This window comes from Anomaloglossus baeobatrachus, chromosome 5 (assembly GCF_048569485.1).
Source record: "Anomaloglossus baeobatrachus isolate aAnoBae1 chromosome 5, aAnoBae1.hap1, whole genome shotgun sequence".
Taxonomy (NCBI): Eukaryota; Metazoa; Chordata; class Amphibia; order Anura; family Aromobatidae; genus Anomaloglossus; species Anomaloglossus baeobatrachus.
Window position 1 is genome coordinate 239,344,892 of NC_134357.1, and position 14,888 is coordinate 239,359,779.

General features: G+C 41.7%; 1 protein-coding gene across 1 annotated transcript in view; it reads right to left on the reverse strand.

The window, feature by feature from the left end:
• Positions 1-1,213: 1,213 nt before the first annotated feature.
• LOC142311138 (uncharacterized) overlaps positions 1,214-14,888 on the reverse strand; it is an 89,657-nt gene continuing 75,982 nt past the window's right edge. The window contains 1 exon segment of the mRNA XM_075349284.1: positions 1,214-5,672. Coding sequence (XP_075205399.1) covers positions 4,385-5,672 — 1,288 coding nt within the window. The 3' untranslated portion in view covers positions 1,214-4,384.

The following is a 14,888-nucleotide window of genomic DNA, read 5'->3' on the forward strand; positions in this document are numbered from 1 at the left end:
CGCCAAAAAGTTTAGGAGGAAAAGTGCGTCTTATAATCCGAAAAATAAAGTACTTTTGGTCCCTTACAAAAGCGACAACTACATGTTAAAGAGCTGAAATTCCTAAACACTTACTCCAATTAGGAGCAAATTGGCTGTAATACCACAGCAGGACGGAAGCATTGATTGTCCGCTCTGTGGGTGTATTTTTTTAATTTTAATAATCACGTGTGTGTTCACAATTTGTCGTATTTTAAATACTTAAATAAAAGGTATGTTTTAAAATTCTCACATTATATTGCTTTCTAATACCTGAATCAGTCTTAGGCTATGTGGGCACGTTACGTTGCGTAATTTCATGCATTTGCGCAGCGTTTAGCACTGCAGCGTAAATGCATGCGTCCTGCGTCCCCTGCACAATCGATGAAGATTGTGCATAATCCGTGCACACAAAGCTTTTTTGAACGCAGCGATTTGAGAGTCAAAAATCTCTGCGTTCAAAAATGCAGCATGTCACTTCTTTTGTGCGCTTTGGATACTGCTCCCACTCTGTCTATAGGAGAGGCGGCATCCCGAGCGCATGAATTGGCAGGCACGGTACTGATTAAGGAACGTGCCTATGACAGTGGAGCCCACCTAGCCAAAGCTGAAGGAAACAATGGTCGTGCCCATTTCCCCTCCTTCCACCACTCCCCAGGTGAGGCACTAATTGGTATGTCCAGCTGACCAACAGGATCAAAGGGGAAGGGGGGTCCAGCCACACCTACAGGGGTTAAATTCAGTGCCCGGGGTCAGAGATTTCCTCTTTCCCTCTGGCTGACCCCTGGAAGCTTTTGTTTGTCTTGTATGTTTAATGAATAGAGATGAAACCCTTGTTATTGATATTAAGTCACAGCGGAAAATGTGGAGAGGGACAAAGGTCGTAACCGCTCGTTGGCTGTTCGCCTGTCGGTCGCAGACAAGGTTGCTGCGACAAGCTTGTCATGACATTATAGGGCCCTTCTCTACCTATGAAATTAATGAACTGTGACCGACCTGTTTCCCCCATCTAGACTGGCCGTGTTTTCATTTCGGGACTGGCGGGAGGAGGGGAAGGCACCGTTTCAGACACGCGGGTCTCCATCAGACACGCGGGTCTCCAGTCTCGACACACTGCACTAATAGGACACCCCGGCATCATAGAATCTTTTACATGGATATTTCGTATTCAGCACCTCTAATGGAGTCCTCTTTAATGTTTTATTGGACACTCAGGCACATTACAACACAGCTGGATTACAATAGTGGTTATCACAACCTTGTAGAATATCCAATGCAGGATTTCAGGGGATTTATCACGTTGAGGTGCTCCAGGTTTCTTTATAACTGAAGTCTCCTTTGATAATTCGCTCACAGTGAATTCTAACGCCTGGCAAATAAAAATCAGGGATCTGTCGTCTCCCAATAGGAAAACAATGATGTCTATAAAGAGATCTGTATTTTACATTCTATTGATGAGAAACCTCCCATAGTCATCAATGAACTCTAAAAGGCTCTATTGACTTTACGATTCATATTTTCCAAATACATGTCACAAAGTTATAATATACAGTAATTCTGCATTTCACCTACCATTGACTTCTATGGGGAGAACATAGATCCTTTTTATGCATTTTAGAGGCCGCTTGGCAAAAGAAAAAGTCAAGGCATAGATTAACGGAATTGTCAGAAAGGCAAATATCTACTGTAAAGCTCATCTTAAAGCAAATCTGTCATCAGGTTTCTGCTCCCCCATCTTAGAACAGTATAATGTAGAGACAGACACCCTGATTCCAGCGATGTGTCATTTACTGTGCTTTTTGTTGTCATTTTGATAAAATCAATGTTTTCTGTGCTGCAATCTAGCAGTTAGACAGAGCTCATGAATATGCTGGACTAGCTGCAGCACACCAAATAGTCCTGTAATGATAATCTACTGCTGATTAAACAATGACTTTATCAAAACTACACTAAGCAGCTCAGTAAGTGACACACCACTGTAATCAGGATCTCAGATTAGGTGGGAAAAGCCTGGTGACAGATTCCCTTTAACACATTTCAGTTGTATATCAATCTCAGTTAGTATATCCCATACAAAACACTACAGTGAGAATTCAATGTATACCGCCTGAATATGAAAATGACTTTATACCTTCTGTAAATCCCTGCGCTCCCCTGAAACTGCTGCTCCATTTTGTGCTGTGTCGCTCTATTTCTCATATATTTATATCTGCTACCTTTGGAGCACAATATGAGAATTCTCTACTTTGTGGTCCAACTTGGTGCTTCCTCAGAGCCTTCTTTAAGGATGTGCGCTTTCACCCCTCCCTCCCACAGGCTGCCAATCACAGCTCAGTAGCATCTGAGACCCCTGGACCAGCTGCCTACCTATGACTGGCAGTGTCTGGGAGGGGTGAAAGACTCTGAAGAAATGCCCAGTTGCATTACAAGAAGAGATTTCACATATTGCTCTCCAAAAGCAACAAATGTGAATATCTCATACATGGAGTGCTGCAGAGCAAAAAGGAAAAGAGTGACCGAATCAGGGAAGCTCAGGGATTTTTACAAGGAATTTTCATTTTTATTTCATACATCAATAGTACACATGAGAATAAATGAATTAAAGAATAAATCCAACAGTGAAAAATGAAAACTATGTTAAAAAAAAACATTTATTCAATAATGTTAAAAATACATAAATACCATTAGAAATAGGGGTACATGTAGGTTCCTTTAAAGTGTAACCATCCTTTTAATGTTTATTTCATACATCAATAGTACACATGAAAATAAGCAGCTTTGTAATGTATTTTATCAGACACATGTGCTTCTTTCTCTGCCAGAATTGATTCTCAGTGCAGAGGTGAAGTCTGTTTTCTGTGACTTTCCCATTACTGGGATAGGAGATGGCGGCTGTTACTGATGGGAGACTTGTCTGATAAGATACATTACAAAGGTGCCTATTTTCATGTGTACTATTGAATTATGAAATAACAATGCAAATGACGGTTACGCTTTAACTCTTTGTATTAGAAAGTAGCAGGTTCTCCTTAAAGAAGCGCCCCCATTACGGTTTTACTTTTATTTACTAAATCTGTATGTAGTGTAGGGTATGTGTGTTAACCCCTTCACCACTGGTGAGTTTCCATTATCCGTTTTTTCCTGCTTTTCTTCCAAGAGCCATAACTTTTATTTTTCCATCGATATAGCCATATGGGGCTTGTTTTCTGCAGGATGAGTTGTACTTTTGAATTACTCCATTCATTCTGCCCCATACTGTACTGAAAAACAGTGAAATTGCAATAAAAGTGCAATTGCACAATTGTTTTATTTTATTTTTTATTTACCATGTTCACTATATGGTAAAACTGAGCTGGCATTATGATTTCCCAGGTCAGTACGCGTTTATAGATACCAAACATGTATAGTTTTATTTTTATCTAAGTAGTGAAAAAAAATGCAGAAGTTTGTAAAAAAAAGTAAGAATTGCACTTTTGTCGCCATTTTCTGAGAGATCTGGGGCTCAGTGATGGCTTATTTTTTGAGTCTTGAGCTGACATTTTTTATTTTACCATTTTTGCGTAGATGCGATGTTTTCATTGCCTGTTATTGCATTTTAATGATATAATGCACCGACCCAAACATTTTTGGAGTTTGGAATTTCTTTCTCACTGCACTCTTTACCAATCATGCTTCAGTATCACTTTGATCAGGAGAAATTCTGTGTTCCTGTGAGTGCAGGCGCTCTGCCAGCATTCACAGGAAGTGAGTCATGGCAGTGACAGGCATCATCATCTGACCCTGCGCTGTCATGGAAACTCATTGGCTCCCTGTGATCCCATCACGGGGCCACCAATGGCAGAGGAGAACGGCGTGATCCCCATTGGAGCACATTAGATCTCAATGTTAGAGTTTGACTGCGCGATCTAAGGATTTAACAGGCACGGCTGGATCTCTGATCCACCAGCGCCTGTTAGCCACACCTGTCTGCTGATCAGATCAGCAGACATGTGGGGTGATAACCGGTGGGAGGCGACCTAGGACGTATATATACGTCCTAGGTTGTGAAGGACTTAATAGACTCATCTACCGCCGCTTTTTTCGGTATCCAGCAATGTTGTGATCCTCTTGTAAGTGACGATACCACACTTCAGACTCTCAAGCTCACACTATATTCTGTGTGACTCATAAGTGGCTTTTTCAATATAAGCCTATGGAGCATCAGAACAAGACTCCATAAGCTTACATTATATAAAAGAGACTTCTGTCTCACGAATAGAATGAACCGGATAGTCTGAGGAGCAGTGATGTTACTGAAAAAAAGTGGAAAGGGGTGGAAACCAGAGAAAGCAATGGTAGGTGAGTATATTAACACACACCCACTAAGCTACATACACATAAACACAAATTGATCTAAAAATAAATCAACCATATGGGAGGGCTTCTTTAAGATGTTATTTGTAGACAAAAATTTCCTACATTCTGAACATTAAAAAAACTTGTCCTCTGTGTGAGTTGCCAGGTGTCTCTCAAGATTTGCTTTCCTGGCAAAATACCTCCCACATTCTGAACATATAAAAGACTTATCCCCTCTGTGAGTTATTTGATGTCTCTCAAGGTGATGTTTCACCATAAAACATTTCCCACATTCTGCACATGAAAATGGCTTCTCCCCTGTGTGAATTTTCTCATGCTCAACAAGAATTGATTTCTTGGTGAAACATTTGTCACATTCTGTACATGAAAATGGTTTGTCCGTTGTGTGAGTTCTCTGATGTCTCTCAAGATATGATTTTCCTGCAAAACATTTCCCACATTCTGAACATATAAATGGCTTATCTCCTGTGTGAGTTATTTGATGTCTCTCAAGATGATGTTTCACCATAAAACATTTCCCACATTCTGAACATGAAAATGGTTTAACCCCTGTATGGGTCTTCTGGTGTTCAACAAGAACTGATTTCTTGGTAAAACACTTCTCACATTCAGGACACGAAAAGGGCTTCTCCCCAGTGTGAGTTATTTGATGTCTCTCAAGATGCGATTTCCTGGTAAAACTTCTCCCACATTCTGAACATAAAAAAGGCTTATCTCCTGTGTGAGTTATTTGATGTCTTTCAAGATGATGTTTTACCACAAAGCACTTTCCACATTCTAAACATGAAAATGGCTTTTCCCCTGAGTGTGTTCTCTGATGTTCAATAAGAATTGATTTCTTGGTAAAACATTTCCCACATTCCTCACATGCAAATGGCCTTTCTCCTGTGTGAGTTCTCTGATGTCGCTCAAGGTGTGATTTTCTGTAAAAACCTCTTCCGCATTCTGAACATAAAAATGGTTTATCCCCAGTGTGAGTTATTTGATGTCTCCAAAGATGATGTTTCACCATAAAACGTTTTCCACATTCTGGACATGAAAATGGTTTCTCCCCTGTGTGAATTCTGCGGTGTTCAATTAAAATTAATTTCCTGGTAAAACTTTTTCCACATTCCAAACATGAAAATGGCTTTTCTCCTGTGTGAGTTTTTTGATGTTCAACAACAGCTGATTTCTTTGAAAAACATTTCCCACATTCTGAACACGAATACGGTTTTTCTCCCGTGTGAACTCTTTGATGTTCAACAAGAATTGACTTCTTTGTAAAACATTTCCCACATTCAGTACATGAAAATGGCCTCTCGTTTCTGTGCATTCTCATGTGCATGGAAAGGTTAAATATGTTTTTATAATGTCTTCCACATTCAGAACAAGTAAATATGTTATCTCTTCTATCACTAGTATCTTGTTTATTGGACAGAGATTGATCAGATGAAGGTTCACTGTAGTTATTAGCATCGGATGACAGATCTTGGCTGGGAAAGAGTAAGGATATACTTGGGATAGTGCAGTTTTCCTCAGACGTATGGTGGCAGTTATCTGCTGGATCAAAATAAAGTTGTTAATAAAAAAAAATAAAATAAAAAAATAAATAAAAGAGCACAAACTTTCAACTATAACATTTTGCATAAAAGCAATTAAACATCAGTGGATCTAATGTTAATGTGTTCAGACAATGACATAAATTTAATGAATAACTTATGTACTGTATTTTTATAATTAGAATTAACCCCTTCAGATAGGGGCTATTTCAGCCTTTAGAACCACAGCACTCTTGTCTTTTTGTGGACGTAGCTGCATGAAGGGTTAGTTTTTAGTTTTGTCAAATGAGATGTTATTGTCAGTGCCACAATTTTGAGACACATACAGATTAATCAACGTTTATTAAATCTTTGTGGGAGAGAATAGAAAAAAAAATGCAATTTTGCCATTTTTAATCATGTGACTATGGTGATAACAACATTTTTGTTTTCCAGTATCTTTATTAAAAGAAAAAGATAAAACAAAAATAAAACATTCTGTTCTTTCAGGAAGGTCGAGATCTGACCATTGTGGCTATATATATGTGTTAATAACCTGAAGGAATAGGGCCATTCTTCATAGTGGAGGTGGTCACTTTCCACAGAGCGGCATTCCTGAATAATACACAGTCCGCCTGTTTGTGCATGTTTGAAGGATTTAACATACATCTTTGGATTGCTTAAAATTAAGGTAATCACATTTGCTCTAATTTTTGAGTCCCAGATATATTTTTTGAGTGTTATCCTCCGTGTGTTCTGTCTTGCAGCATTTTCAGGTGTATATGTTTTCTGGAGGCGGACACCCTGACGCAGTGTGAAAATGCCTTTGAAAACAATACAGTCATATCAAAAAGTTTGGGCACCCCTATTAATGTTAACCTTTTTTCTTTATAACAATTTGGGATTTTGCAACAGCTATTTCAGTTTCATATATCTAATAACTGATGGACTCAGTAATATTTCTGCATTGAAATGAGGTTTATTGTACTAACAGAAAATGTGCAATCCACATTTAAACAAAATTTGACCGATGCAAAAGTATGGGCACCTCAACATAAAAGTGCCATTAATATTTTGTAGATCCTCCTTTTGCAAAAATAACAGCCTCTAGTCACTTCATGTAGCTTTTAATGAGTTCCTGGATCCTGGATGAAGGTATATTTGACAATTCCTGTTTACAAAACAATTCCAGTTCAGTTAAGTTTGATGGTCGCCGAGCATGGACAGCACGCTTCAAATCATCCCACAGATTTTCAATGATATTCAGGTCTGGGGACTGGGATGGCCATTCCAGAACATTGTAATTGTTCCTCTGCATGAATGCCTGAGTAGATTTGGAGCGGTGTTTTGGATCATTGTCTTGCTGAAATATCCATCCCCTGCGTAACTTCAACTTCGTCACTTCGTAACCTTTTTTCTTTATAACAATTTGGGTTTTTGCAACAGCTATTTCATTTCATATATCTAATAACTGATGGACTCAGTAATATTTCTGGATTGAAATGAGGTTTATTGTACTAACAGAAAATGTGCAATCTGCATTTAAACAAAATTTGACCAGTGCAAAAGTGTGGGCACCCTTATCAATTTTATTGATTTGAACACTCCTAACTACTTTTTACTGACTTACTAAAGCACTAAATTGGTTTTGTAACCTCATTGAGCTTTGAACGTCATAGGCAGGTGTATCCAATCATGAGAAAATGTATTTAAGGTGGCCACTTGCAAGTTGTTCTCCTATTTGAATCTCCTATGAAGAGTAGCATCATGGGCTCCTCAAAACAACTCTCAAATGATCTGAAAACAAAGATTATTCAACATAGTTGTTCAGGGGAAGGATACAAAAAGTTGTCTCAGAGATTTAAACTGTCAGTTTCCACGGTGAGGAACATAGTAAGGAAATGGAAGAACACAGGTACAGTTCTTGTTAAGCCCAGAAGTGGCAGGCCAAGAAAAATATCAGAAAGGCAGAGAAGAAGAATGGTGAGAACAGTCAAGGACAATCCACAGACCACCTCCAAAGACCTGCAGCATCATCTTGCTGCAGATGGTGTCAATGTGCATCGGTCAACAATACAGTGCACGTTGCACAAAGAGAAGCTGTATGGGAGGGTGATGCGAAAGAAGCCGTTTCTGCAAGCACGCCAAAAACAGAGTCGCCTGAGGTATGCAAAAGCACATTTGGACAAGCCAGTTAGATTTAGGAAGAAGGTCCTGTGGACTGATGAAACAAAGATTGAGTTGTTTGGTCATACAAAAAGGCGTTATGCATGGAGGCAAAAAAACACGGCATTCCAAGAAAAGCACTTGCTACCCACAGTAAAATTTGGTGGAGGTTCCATCATGCTTTGGGGCTGTGTGGCCAATGCCGGCACTGGGAATCTTGTTAAAGTTGAGGGTCGCATGGATACAACTCAGTATCAGCAGATTCTTGACAATAATGTGCAAGAATCAGTGACGAAGTTGAAGTTACGCAGGGGATGGATATTTCAGCAAGACAATGATCCAAAACACCGCTCCAAATCTACTCAGGCATTCAAGCAGAGGAACAATTACAATGTTCTGGAATGGCCATCCCAGTCCCCAGACCTGAATATCATTGAAAATCTGTGGGATGATTTGAAGCGTGCTGTCCATGCTCGGTGACCATCAAACTTAACTGAACTGGAATTGTTTTGTAAACAGGGATGGTCAAATATACCTTCATCCAGGATCCAGGAACTCATTAAAAGCTACAGGAAGCCACTAGAGGCTGTTATTTTTGCAAAAGGAGGATCTACAAAATATTAATGTCACTTTTATGTTGAGGTGCCCATACTTTTGCACCGGTCAAATTTTGTTTAAATGCAGATTGCACATTTTCTGTTAGTACAATAAACCTCATTTCAATCCAGAAATATTACTGAGTCCATCAGTTATTAGATATATGAAACTGAAATAGCTGTTGCAAAAACCCAAATTGTTATAAAGAAAAAAGGTTAACATTAATAGGGGTGCCCAAACTTTTCATATGATTGTACCAGAATTGCTGTTTTCTTCCTTATGCTTCCCAAAAAATAGAATTAAAATCTATTAAAAGCCAACTAGTACTCTTGACTTCTGAGACCAATGATTACATGGGGTACTGCTGCACTAGGACACAATTGAGAAACAAAGTGTGTTGAGCTTATTATCCTTCTACTCTTTTAGAAGAGGCAACAAATTTAATTTTTAAATTTAAAAATTAAATATTTTAAAAAAGTTGAAGATTTTTTATTTTCACAGTTGAACATTAAAAAAATTGAGCCTATGAATGTAAAATGCTGACTAAACCCCTGCATAAATTCCTTTAGGGATATACTCTCCAAAATGGGGGTCAGTTTTTGAGGGTTTCTAACAGGTCAGTTAACCGAATATATGTTCACAAACCATTTCAACAAAATCTATAGTACAAAAAGCCAAACGTCGCTGCTTCTCTTCTGAGTCCTCCTCTGCGCCCGAAGGCTATGTGCGCACTAGAAATGAGAAGTTTCTCAAGAAAATTTCTTGAGAAACTTCTGGGAGTGAAAGATTTCCGGACCTCCGGAAAAAATCCGCACCAAATCCGCATGCGGATTTGCCGCGGATTAGCCGCGATTTTCCCGAGGGTGGTTCCCTGCGGATTTTTGCAGGCTGTACTGCCGAAATCCGCAGGGTACCTGCGGAAATAATGGACATGTTCATTTTCTCAAGAAAGTTTCTTGAGAAATTCTTCTCAAGGAAATTTCTTGAGAAAAATCCGCACCAGTGCGCACAGCTATTTTTTTTTACCATAGGATTTGCTGGGAAATGTCTGCACAAAGATTGCAGACATTTCTCAAGAAATTTCCGCGGCAAATCCGCGGGTAAATCCGCGGAAAAAACGCACTAGTGCGCACATAGCCCAATGGTTTATAGTCACATTTGGGGTACTGTTATTGCATTACAAATTTGTTGGTTTTTTTTCAACCTTTCCTTTGAAAATTAAGTCCACTGACATAAACAGCAATCAATCTCTTACCCAGTGACGTGTACAGCTGGCGATTCTCCATGAGGACGGCCTTGTAAAGATCCTTGTGTCCTACCAAATACTCCCATTCTTCCATTGAGAAGTATAGAGAGACATCTTCGCACCTCACAGGAACCTGATGTACACACAACTATACAATAAACAACAAGCAACAATTCTGGACATCACTGGCACTATCGAGCTTCTGCAGTAAGAATAAAGTCCAGCCTCAAGGCTAGGTTCCAAGACCAGCATAAAAGGGATTGTCTTATTTAAAACCAGCACAGCAATACCAAGTACCAACACCGGAGAAACACTTCTGCATGGTTCAATAGTTGGAGGTGATGTGTCGGTCTTCAATGAAGGAACCTCATTGATGCTAGAGGGTACTTTTTCTGGAACACACACTGATACAATCGTCATCCCGATACTTCCCCCTTGATATTACTGTATAGTAATCCCGGCAGCGCTCACCTCTCCGGTCAGCAGCCCAATGATCTGGTTGGTGAGGTCTAGGATCCTTTGCTTATTGATTCTCTGGTACATCAGTAAATGAGCTGAAGGCTCCGTGATGATGCTCTGAGTTTTGCTTGATGCTCCTGACACTTGAAGTCGACTGGTGTTGGTCAAACATTCCCCAGATATCCTCTGCACTACAGCATAATCCTGTATATATACGGAGAGAGAAATAGTATACACGTACCTAGTAAAGTATTGATATACATATGATGGCACGCTGCATATCTCCTCACCTCTCCAGTCAGCAGGCAGATGATCTCCATGAAGAGGCTTAATATACTCTCATTCGTCCTGTATTTGCTGTTATGTGGTGGACTGGTCAAGGAGAATACTATTGTCTTGTGAAGAAACCTTTGAGGAGCCAGTGGTGATGGACTCTTTCCTGCAATAATACAAATCAAAACAAAGTATACATTTAGGTATCATATTCCACAAAGGTTATTGAAAAGAAGCTGTGCTATAACGCATGCAGCATGGTTAGAGATTGTGTATGGAAATTAAAAGCTGCTTTTTACAGTACTAGAAAAAGCTATGTGATTCCCATCTCTATGAAAGCCAGAAGGAGGCTCTCATAGACTTGTACTGAGTTGTGGAGGCCCTGTAGTAAATAATAGAAAACATTCTGCAAACTAAACTCTACCACTTTATCTTTGCCTAGCTCACCAAGAAAACCAGAGGGGAAAAAATGGATATATTATTTGGCTAAAACTGTATGAAGACACATTATTCAGCTTAAATAAGAAACAATAACAATAGTTTACTTGTTTTAGTCACACCCAGTGCAAACAGGGATACAAACACTGCTAGTAGTATGGTATTAAGGAGAACCTGTCACCAGGATTTTCCCACCTAATCTGAGAGCAGCATAACGCAGGGGCAGAGATCCTGATTCCACTTACTGAGCTGCTCTGTGTATTTTTGGTAAAATCACTGTTTAATCAGCAGTACTTTATTATGCCGGGTAGTCCAGCATATTCATGACTCTGTATAACTGCTAGATTGCAGCAGAGAAAACATTAATTTTATCAAAATGACAGCAAGCAGCTCAGTAAGTGACACATCGCTGGAATTAGGGTGTCTGTCTCTACATTATACTGTTCAAAGATGGGGAGCAAAAACCTGGTGACAGATTCCCTTTAATCTAAGAGCAACTAAGCGCTGCCAATTTACGATACTTGATCCTGGGCTTTAATCCAGCACATCTGCATAATTACAGAGCACGGTTAAAGATCTGTGCAATCTAGCAAAGTTGGTGCCCTCCCCATCTGTTAGACCTCGTCAGAGACCATGTGGAAAAGATACAAGTGGTTTCTTGCCACTTCTGTCTTCTCATTGCCAATACTTCTGCAAGAACCGGCAATCACATGATCGCTAGGCCTCAACGCAGGGCTTCTGTGCTGGGCCTCTGCGCTGGGCCTCTGCACTGGGCCTCTGCACTGGGCCTCTGCAATGGGCCTCTGCAATGGGCCTCTGCAATGGGCCTCTGCACTGGGCCTCTGCACTGGGCCTCTGCGCTGGGCCTCTGCACTGGGCCTCTACGCAGGGCTCCTGTGCTGGGCCTCTACGCAGGGCTCCTGTGCTGGGCCTCTACGCAGGGCTTCTGTGCTGGGCCTCTACGCAGGGCTTCTGTGCTGGGCCTCTACGCAGGGCTTCTGCGCTGGGCCTCTACGCAGGGCTTCTGCGCTGGGCCTCTACGCAGGGCTTCTGCGCTGGGCCTCTACGCAGGGCTTCTGCGCTGGGCCTCTACGCAGGGCTTCTGTGCTGGGCCTCTACGCAGGGCTTCTGTGCTGGGCCTCTACGCAGGGCTTCTGTGCTGGGCCTCTACGCAGGGCTTCTGTGCTGGGCCTCTACGCAGGGCTTCTGTGCTAGGCCTCTACGCAGGGCTTCTGTGCTGGGCCTCTACGCAGGGCTTCTGTGCTGGGCCTCTACGCAGGGCTTCTGTGCTGGGCCTCTACGCAGGGCTTCTGTGCTGGGCCTCTGCGTTGGGTGTCTGCCAGTGACGTCTGTCACTGTAGGGAGCAGTTCTTTGTAACTGTGGCTCTTATAGATGCTGCCCGTATTTCTCAATAAAAATGCTTTTATATATATATATATATATATATATATCATATGGAATACACTCGGCCCATTAAAAATAAGCCTTTATATGGCCACACATGGAGCGGTATACCATTTCTGGCTCTTGGAACCCTGTTACGTCAAGGGGCCATACAAAGGTTGTTATCACTAAGTGTTAGGTGAAAATAGGCTCCGCTATATATCTGTCTAGTCGTCTAGTATTGCTTTTGCTTGCTATGCTTTCTAGGTTGTACTAAGGCAGGGGGATATCCACCACACTAGCAGTAAATGAGCAGAAGGTTCTTTCCCAGATTCTTTCCACATTGAAATTGGCAGAAAAACAATGTCTGACTTAAGGCTGCATTACATGCAGCGACATCGCTAGCGATACCACCTGCCCCCGTCGTTTGTGCGTCATGGGCAAATCGCTGCCCATGGCGAACAATATCGCTAGTACCCGTCACACGGACTTACCTTACTAACGATGTCACTGTTGCCAGTAAACAGCCTCTTTTCTAAGGGGGCGGTTCATGCGGCATCACAGCGATGTCACACGGCAGGCGTCCAATAGAAGCGGAGGGGCGGAGAGAAGCTGCATGAAAGTCACGCCCACCTCGTTGCCGGCGGCTGCAGGTACGGTGTTGTACGTCGATCCCGGGGTGTCACACGTAGCGATGTGTGCTGCCTCAGGAACGACGAACAACCTGCGTCCCAAACGAGCAACGATATGTTGAAAATGAACGACGTGTCAACAATCAACGATTTGGTGAGTATCTGGGATCGTTAGTAGTCGCTCGTAAAGGCCCCGTTACACGCAACGACATCATTAACGAGATGTTGTTGGGGTCACGGAATTCGTGACGCACATCCGGCCTCGTTAGCGACGACGCTGCGTGTGACACCTACGAGCGACTGCTAGCGATCGCAAATACTCACTAAATCGTTGATCGTTGACACGTCATTCATTTTCAACATATCGTTCCTTGTTTGGGACGCAGGTTGTTTGTCGTTCCTGAGGCAGCACACATCGCTACGTGTGACACCCCGGGAACGACGAACAACACCGTACCTGCAGCCGCCGGCAACGAGGTGGGCGTGACATGAATGTGGCTGCTCTCCGCCCCTCTGCTTCTAATGGCGGGCCGCTGTGATGCCGCACGAAGCGCCCCCTTACAAAAGAGGTTGTCCGCTAGCCACAGTGACGTCGCTAGGAAGGTAAGTTGGTGTGAAGCGTACCGGCGATATTGTTCGCCATGGGCAGCGATTTGCCCGTGACACACAAACGACGGGGGCGGGTGCTTTCGCTAGCGATGTCGCTGCGTGTAATGCAGCCTTAAGTATCACACGCAACGACGTCGCTAACGAGGCCGGATGTGCGTCACGAATTCCGTGACCCCCGCGACATCTCGTTAGTGATGTAATAGGGCCTTAAGTATGTGGATTGGTCATGTATGAGATTCAGTGGTCACCATACCTAACTCGTCCCCCAGGTGAGATGCCTTTAAACGAAAGCCCAGAAAAAAGAAGTGTTTTCTTACAACTCACTTTTGCTGATATTCACAGGAACGTTCACTCTCCCAATCTGCGGGCTTAGATACAGCTCTTCTTCTGGTGTAATGTCCGATTTAATGCCAGTCTGACTTTCCACCTAAGACACCACATCCAGAACACAAAAACAAATGCTGAAAGGGAATCTGGCTCATGTTGTATGTGATTCACACCAGAGATTCGGATTCCAGAGATGCATCACTCACTGGGCTGCTTGTTGCAGTTTTGATAAAATCATTGTTTTATCTGCTGAAGATCTATCAGTTTTCTAAATTCCGATCTCTGTATAACACCTACACCACACCACTGATTGTCTGCTTTATATGTACACTTTGCATAGGCAAAAAAATGCCAATAAGTGGTGGGGACAGGCTTATACATCACTCACACCACACCACTGATTGGCTGCTTTATGTGTAAACTGTCCATAGGCAAAAAACTGCCAATAAGTGGTGTGGTTGGGGTGGGTTATACAGAAAACACTCCAGTAGTAAGTGACACCTACCTGGAATCAGGGTCTCTGCCCCTATATTATTCTACTCTTAAATTAAGCCGCAAAAACCTGGTGACACATTCCCTATAAAAAGGGTTGTACTAGATTTTGTTAAGTGAATGTGTCACCCATTTCTTTTTTACTAAGTAATACTAAATTCGGAGACCTTCTTCTTTTACTAGTCAGTTTTTATTTTCCCGATTGTAGGTTTTCTCAATTCTGTTCTGTGTCCATGATTAGTTATACGTTGTAAATAGTGATAATAATGCTAAAAGGTGATTTCTCCAGGATGCAAAATATCTGATTTGAGGCTCAATTAAGTAGTAACACAGACATTTTAGGAGATAAAAAAATGTATAATATAAAAACT